The following is a 7,998-nucleotide window of genomic DNA, read 5'->3' as shown; positions in this document are numbered from 1 at the left end:
CTTTTTCCCTGTGCCATTCCACATTATTACAAATAACTTCATTTCTGAACATTTATGATTTGATTTCTTTGTATGTATGGATCACTTGGGTTGTTACCGACATCTGGTGAAAATTTTATGTCATTAGCACCTCTAGTAATATATTTACTGAGAAAAATGGTCACGTGTTCAATACTTATTTTACCCGCTGTACATGTATATAYATAGAAATATTTCTGGGGTTTCTTTTAATATTTATCAAATTAATTTGTGTCAAAATCTGAAACAAACCCTGGTGTTAGTTTCTGGGGACATTTATGTAACCCGTGTTGCAACTTGTGCTGATATCCTGCACTCTGGTGCTGCCCGTCAGCGAATACAGGTCAAACAGTAGCCAGACTGTGCCGTCTTTGTTTCTGTTACTAAAACCTTTAATCCTTCCACAGGAGTTTGGAGATCACGCCAACATTGTCAAACTTCTAAACATCATCCGGGCGCAGAATGATAAAGATATTTATCTTGTCTTTGAATATATGGGTTAGTATTGAAAAGCAAAAACATTTGAACAAATACACATTATGTACAAAACATCGGCAAGGAGAAGGCAGAAATAAGTGTTTGACAATAAAAAGTATGTAAGCAGTTTATTGCCAAAATGTGTTTACATTCGTATTTAGGATCCTGTCWTTTGTTTAAATTGATGCTGCAGCTATAAGTCAACTGTTTATGTTTATTTTATGTTTGTTTGTCGTAGACACAGACCTGCATGCTGTGATAAAGAAAGGCTCTCTTCTGAAGGATGTCCATAAACGTTATGTGATGTACCAGYTGTTCAAAGCCATTAAATTTCTTCATTCAGGAAATGTTATTCACAGAGACCAAAAGGTGAGGGAATGAGAAAATATAAAAAATTTCTTATAGATAATTTGGCATTTTTAACTTTTCTTTCTTTTTGTTTGTTTGTTTGTTAAAACAAAACCACAATAAAACCATTGAGCTAAAATTAGCTTTATTGTCCCTTCATGACTGATTTCTGGTTTTATAGCTTAGAAAGAGGATCTGGCTTGTTTTATTTTGAAAAGGCTTTTATCCGTTTGCCACCCCAGCCTTCCAACGTGCTCCTGGACTCAGACTGTGTCGTCAAGATTTGTGATTTTGGCTTGGCCAGATCGCTCAACCAGATCCAGGAGGACAGCGGGAACCCAACACTGACGGAGTACGTGGCCACGAGGTGGTATCGAGCTCCTGAGATCCTGCTGGGATCCTCAAGGTATGAGCAATGATCAGCACCCGTTGTTCTTAGAGTAAATTACTGTATTTATTCATGTATAATACGATCTCATTAAAATACAACCCCCCTTTTTTTTGGAGTTTAAAAAGCATAAAAAATTTAATCCTCAAATTACCTCCAATTTCGTACAGACTTCAAGATTTTTCAGCCTTTGCAGTCTTTATACATATCAGTAAAATGATCATTGGACCGTTCATTTTGTTTTAACAACATATGTACTAAAAGGTATTTTGACAACAAATATACATGTTTATCAGCTGTAGCAGCATTACAGTATATGAATTCTGGCATTTTACACATAGTCCACCAGGAGGCGCTAACACAAAAGTCAGAGATTCACATGACATTTGGGCCATCTTCTGGGGGAAAAGCAGATTACTTCCTAGTTGCGAGCGCCCCCTCTGGTGGGAAAACGTTTTTTCAGGGATACACAATTTATTTATTTTTTTGGATACAATCTTTGTCAGAACACCGGTAGACGGCCGCCATTACAGACGAACATGTTTGTTGTTGTTCCAGCAGCGGCCCGGTCACACGCTAATGTCATTAGTTCGTTATCATTACTAAGGTGCAGGACTGCCTTTTTTTTTCCTTTTTTTTTCACATCATGTCGCCTGCTTGGATCTGTTATGAGGCACGAAGGAGTGTCACAGGTAAGCTCGCTTCAGCTGCTTTTTACGACACGGTCTCATTTCCGGACTCAGGCATTTTGTGAATGAAGCCGATATTTCAGTTAAAATACATAAGTAAAAATATTTATCCAAGTATACTACCCCCCAACTTCATGGATGATTTTATGGATTTAATTTTACGTATTATACTTGAATAAAYACGGTAAGCCTTTCCTTCACAATAATTGATTTTATTATTGATAAAACAGAAATATGACAATTGTTATCTCATTTTAAAGGAGCAGTGTCAGTTTTAGGGCGGATTGATACCAAACCATGAAACCCTAACCATCTAACCATTTGTCTTTGAACTTCATCATCTACTCTTGTGCTATTGTGGTGTTTTCAAACCCTGTAGAATATAACAGAATGAGTTGTCCACCCTGTTTGTTTTTCTCAGTCACAGCTGTGTAACATCTTTCCTCTTGGTATTTAGAGTATAAATAATACCTCGTCATCAATCCAGACAAAGAAATCTCGGATGTTTTTGCTCCATCTTCTACTGTTTATTTGTGGTTGGGTCGCTGAAGCATCAGGTCCAGGAGAAAAACTCCCTCTTCCCAGYGACACTCTCCAGCTCCTCCTGGGGGGATCTTATGGTCTCCTCAAGCTAGAGAGGACGTATAATCCCCCCAACAAGTTCTGAATCCACCCTGGGGCCTCTTCCTTGTGCCCGGTACATCCAGGATCCTAATCAGATGCCTGAACCACTTCATCTGACTCCTTTCTATGCAGAGGAGCAGCAGCTCTACTCTGAGCTCATCGATCCTGCTCCATCCTACCATAGTCTCACCACTAGATGGCACTTCCTACTACACGCACTGCTCCTTTTAAAGTGGCACTGTTCTCACTTCACTAAAAAAAGGAACATATGTTGTCTAAAGGTACACTAAGGGTGTGGACATGTGGAGCCTTGGCTGCATCCTGGGAGAAATGCTGCTGGGAAAAGCCCTGTTTCCTGGAACATCCACCATCAACCAGATAGAGAAGATCATGAGTGCCATACCTCACCCAAGTCCAGAGGGTAACTAAAAAAATCAAAATGTTATAATAGATTTTTTAAAGCTGTTTTAGTTTGGATCAAATGCTTTTATATTTTCAGATATATATTTTTATATTTTCAGATGTTCTCGCCATCAGGTCTGAATACGGATCTTCTGTCATTCAAAGGATGTTACTGAAGTGAGGAAATATGTTTTTCTTTTTAATTTTTTGTGAAATAATTGTTCCATATAATAGAGATGTGAACAAAACATTAAAATTGTGTTATTTTACATATAAATAGCTGTATTTGTTCTCAGACGGTCTGTTTTTGCACGTTATCACAGTTCATCGTTGTTGTTTTAATGACCGTGTCATTGCTGGCACGAAGCTGAATCAGAATGACGCAAACAGAATTTCTTCTTGTCCTATGGGAAGATTATCACAAAAGCAAGCATGAGGAGATGAGCTTAATTAAGAACTCAGGAGTGGTGATTATTGCAGTGACAAGGCAAAACAGGCTGCCTTCTCATGACATGAGTAAACCTAAATAAGCAGGCAGAAAACATTTCAACTTTCTATTTTGACTGCTTTAAGGTGATGATTTTTTTTATTTATTTGTATGTTTTCTGACTCAGGCTGTTTTCTTTGTTCAACAGACCACAGGTGCCTTTGGAGGATCTTCTCCAATCGTCTGTGCCTCTTGATGCTCTCGACCTGCTGAAGGGATTACTGGTTTTCAACCCAGACAAGCGTCTGACTGCAGAGGAAGCCCTTCAGCACCCTTATGTCGCCAGGTATCAAAGCTTCAGCGTCGATTTGTGTACTGAAAGCATCGACAAGTGAAACGATTCTGATATTTTAAATTATTTTCTTGTTGATTAGAGATGTCAAAATTTGTAAGCCTATGTTACTTTTATGTTTCTATAAAGTGTAAAAACTACAGCTGAGTTCTCTGTTCTTACAGGTTTCATAATCCAGCCAAAGAAACAGCTCTTAACTACAGTGTAGTTCTGCCAGTGGACGATGATGTGCAATTATCTGTGGTTCAATACCGCAACAAAGTATATGAGGTTCTGAAAGCTAGAGTTTTTCACATATTAGTCATGTTATACTAAATCTGTAGCATCTTAAATGGGCATTTTACAAATTGAAAGTTCAACAGATCTTCTCCCCCACAGATGCTACTGGAGAGAAGAACTAACCACGGGATGCTGAGACTGCCCAAAGATGGAGGTGGTTCAGGTGACCAAGAGAAAAACAGCACGAGGTGTGACGAGGAAGTGAAGAGCCCAGAAGCAGCAAACAACCACGAAGATGACAGCCAAAGAGGGAAACCGCAGYACGAGCAGCCTGATGAGACAAACCATGTCACTTCACATCCAGAGGTCATCAAAACTGGGGCCGTGAACTCGTCTGCGGCGGAGAAGACGAGCCCGATAGCCAGAAAACCCTCATATAACCCCATCACACATGTCCCAAGTAGGAGCATTTATCTCACTGTTGGAGTTTTTATACCTGTTTTTTCTTCATTCATTTAATTAAAGTCCCTAGAYAAAATATTTCTCAGCCAAAATGCACACATGTTGTTTTGTTACGATGGAGCTKTGTGGAAAGATCCTGAAATGAATATAAACTCTTATTTTTTATCCAGACAGTTTTGTTCGGGTTCCAGGTGGTGCAGCTCATTACAATCACCTCACTGCAGCCAGCAGGACAGCAGCAGGACAGACCAGTAATGGCACTACATTACCAGCAGAGGGCGCCAGCCCCATTGTTGTGAGAAACAGACTATTCACTGTCAACTCATTTATTTTACTTGTGATGTCCTGTAATCTGACTCGTCACCCTCTCTGYTCTAGGCTATGGACCAGATTCTGCAGCGTGGCCGCTCAGCTCCTCCTGTTCACAACCACTCTTTCTCCTTGACCCTGAACCAAACCCAGAACAACCCTTTAGTCCGTAAGGATGAGACGTCTCTATCYGCAGGGCTGCACATCACTTCAGCTCGACTGGTCAGTCCACCAGGACAGAGAAATTATTCTATTATCGTTATATAAGAGTTTTAAAGGTTTCTCATTTGAATCAACATAATTTGATGACAGTAATAAAACKTGACTTTCATCTGCAGCACCAACGCTCCAGCTCTCAGGCCCGGGAGGCCCGGCCACCACCGCGGTTCAGCAAGAAGGTGTTTCAGAACAACTGTAATGTTGCCGCTGCTGGAGACCCACGAGCCAAATTAGGCAGCTACTCCCAAGCTTACGGCACCATCAACAAGACGGGACTGGACAATCTGCTTCGAAACCGCCCTCACAACCAGTAGCTGCTGGAACACCTGACGGAGGCTGGCCTAACACTTTGAACACCTTGTTTTGGCAGGATACTGGGTGCTGGGTGCCAGACAGATGTTTTCTGAAGCTGTTGAATAAAACCTCTCATTTTGTACTTTATAAATTCTAGTTATGTTGACATATATTTGAATTCACTGCCTGTCATGATGAAATCTGTTGTGTTTATCAAAGTAAAAGCTGTGGCCTTTATTTGATTGTATTTTTTTTTTATGTTTATTGCAGCCATATTGTTTGGATCTAAACTGATAAATATGCAACTCTGTTATTCTCTTTTGTCATCTTGTCAACATGGCAAGACAATTGTAGCCTTCACTTACTGAATTAAAAACAAACTTACTTAAAAGCCTGATGGGTTAATACCATATTAAAACAATATAATTCCAGTAAGATGGACTTATAGAAACTGTAAAACTTTGCAAATAGATGTTTATATTAACATATTATATGCAATGACACCAGCAATAAGCCTCTGTTGTAATGTGTGCAACACAGATTTATAATAAAATGAGGCTGAAGTTACCAAATGCAATTAATACCGATTTAATTTATAGTTATGTTCTGGACATAAATTATTAGTCTGGTGGTTCATGTCCCACGCTGTTTTCAGACAGATTCTGACATCAATGTATTTGTTCCGTGCATCCTCCTTGTTAAATGCTACTTTAAAMAGAAAATGTTCTAAAATTTCTAACTTGTTTATCTGCATTATTTCATGGAGTGTCTTATAATATTGTTTATATGGTCCTCTTTGGGACAAAAAGGAAATTGAGGGATAATGTTTTTTACTGGTGTGATCAGCGTGTTTTTATTTATTTATTTTTTTGGATGTCAAACTACTTTCTTTTGCTAATTTAACTGTCTAAAACTTTATACATTTTAGATAGTCTATTTACAAAAACTAGTTCCAGTCTCTTCAGCTCCTTTCAAATCAATATTCACTTTATTCAATATGCACAAGATTACTCAAAAAGGTAGAGCAAATTTTCATGAAGTTTTCACAACAACAAATGATTAAATTTTCATGGTGATAAAATATCAGCCAGAGCTGCAGTTCATTGATCTGACAAGAAATTTACTGTAAAACAACTGAGCCACCAGCATCACTTAAATTTGCATAACCTACTTTTGATCAATATTTTTGAATCAAAATAGATAAAGTAAGATTCTACTTGCATAAATTGTACATTTTAAGGGCTACAAGTAGATAAAAACAAACAAACACTTTTTAAGGTTTATCTAGCTGATAATAAATCACATGACTCAGGCAGTCTAGATCATTCCACAGCAGCATTTTGTTCATAACTTTTCTGCTGGTTTTCTTTTTTTTTTCCCTCCACATGACTCACAGGATTAGTAAAAATGCTGTGTCATTCAGCGTCACAGAGGTAAACATAAAGATAACATACGTGTTTTAAAATGACTGAGCGGAGAGTCTCACAGATCAAGTGACCCAGCCGAGTGATGACGTCACACCCCCCTCTGCTCTGCTAGTTCAGTCAGTTTGAAGATCCGAGCGGAGGTGCGGACTAAATTCAGTACTTCATTGGCTCACAAATAAAACACTCTAAAGGTAAGGGTGTTGTTGTTTTATTAAGATTATAATTGATGACATATTAGTTGATTTTTTTTTTTAATTCAGGAAGCGATAAGCGAACCCCCACCCCCAGAACTGTCGCTAGTTGTTGCAAACCTTAGCATCCAGTTAGCTTGTTTATRGCTAGAAGGCAGAAAATTCGCGAAAAATTATTTAAAACGTGTGTATGGAGACAAAGGACGCTATGAATAATGGCGGTCAGGGTTTAAAGGATTGCTGACAGCACATCAGTGTAAACGTGTTGTGGGCTGGAAGCAATGTTTTCCTACTGACTGCTAAAAAAAATAAACATTAAAAATGGATCCAACATGGCGACTTGTGTTGATTTGAGGAGGGGGGGTGGTGTTTGGCCCAAATATTTTTAGACAGTTTCGATACATTCTGCAGTGGTRTCCCCCCCTCTAATGGCGAGGATAGCTGAACAGATAATCTGAGTGTCGCATTTATCTGAGGCCTCTGCAGCATGGTCAATAATACTGTGTCCATCTTTCTGTTTTGGTTTGTCTGAAACTAAAATGTTTTATTCATACCTGGTTGAACAGTTTCACAGTTTTCCTTTGCAGAGCTCTTCATTGCATGATAAAATTATTGCACGGTGATTATGCGTTGATTATTATRTAATCCAGCACTTTATTTCATAACATTTAGAATTGATTTGTAAACAGGTTTGTGGAAGGAATGATTGATTAATTAATGTTTAATTGGTGATCATTCTAATTTTTGTCATTCAGTTTAGAAATGAATTTAAATTCACCTACAAGTRTGAGCTTTTGTATTTTTGTCATTGATTAGGTCTGTTTAGGGTTTTGTGTCCGTTTCAGACCAAATACCTTGTCCAGGAAGATATTTTAACTTATAAATGTTTATATATTCTACAGTTTTGTATTGTAGTTAATTTGGATATTTGTTCCTTGTTTGTGGATATTTCTTCCAAAGACTCAAGTAAAAAGACAAAAGTAAAGTAAAATAACTGTTATATTCTAGAGCAGTGTTTCCCAAAGTTGGGGTCGGGACCCAAAGTGGGGTCCCGAAACATCAAGGTAGGGTCCTGAAAAGATTTTCTGAATTAATTACATTTTTGCCTTAGTTGTGTGAGGTTAGTATAGTTAAAATGGATAAATGTAGTAT

General features: G+C 38.3%; 2 protein-coding genes across 3 annotated transcripts in view; both read left to right on the top strand.

The window, feature by feature from the left end:
- Positions 1–5,468, top strand: part of mapk15 (mitogen-activated protein kinase 15) — an 8,908-nt gene extending 3,440 nt beyond the window's left edge. Inside the window, exons 5-15 of the mRNA XM_014005816.1 lie at positions 426–516; positions 734–864; positions 1,086–1,249; positions 2,826–2,965; positions 3,066–3,123; positions 3,582–3,719; positions 3,890–3,995; positions 4,104–4,404; positions 4,577–4,701; positions 4,785–4,937; positions 5,054–5,468. Coding sequence (XP_013861270.1) covers positions 426–516; positions 734–864; positions 1,086–1,249; positions 2,826–2,965; positions 3,066–3,123; positions 3,582–3,719; positions 3,890–3,995; positions 4,104–4,404; positions 4,577–4,701; positions 4,785–4,937; positions 5,054–5,248 — 1,602 coding nt within the window. The 3' untranslated portion in view covers positions 5,249–5,468. The remainder of the gene's footprint in view (positions 1–425; positions 517–733; positions 865–1,085; positions 1,250–2,825; positions 2,966–3,065; positions 3,124–3,581; positions 3,720–3,889; positions 3,996–4,103; positions 4,405–4,576; positions 4,702–4,784; positions 4,938–5,053) is intronic.
- A 1,252-nt stretch (positions 5,469–6,720) lies between these two features.
- Positions 6,721–7,998, top strand: part of grinaa (glutamate receptor, ionotropic, N-methyl D-aspartate-associated protein 1a (glutamate binding)) — a 13,136-nt gene continuing 11,858 nt past the window's right edge. Inside the window, exon 1 of one of the 2 annotated variants that reach the window (XM_014005815.1) lies at positions 6,721–6,846. The gene's annotated coding sequence lies outside the window, so the exon portion shown is untranslated. The remainder of the gene's footprint in view (positions 6,847–7,998) is intronic. The other variant, XM_014005814.1, reaches the window with a different exon arrangement.

Source organism: Austrofundulus limnaeus, unplaced genomic scaffold (assembly GCF_001266775.1).
Source record: "Austrofundulus limnaeus strain Quisiro unplaced genomic scaffold, Austrofundulus_limnaeus-1.0 Scaffold32, whole genome shotgun sequence".
Taxonomy (NCBI): Eukaryota; Metazoa; Chordata; class Actinopteri; order Cyprinodontiformes; family Rivulidae; genus Austrofundulus; species Austrofundulus limnaeus.
Note: the sequence above shows the minus strand (reverse complement) of the source record. Positions and strands in the feature narration are given on the sequence as shown.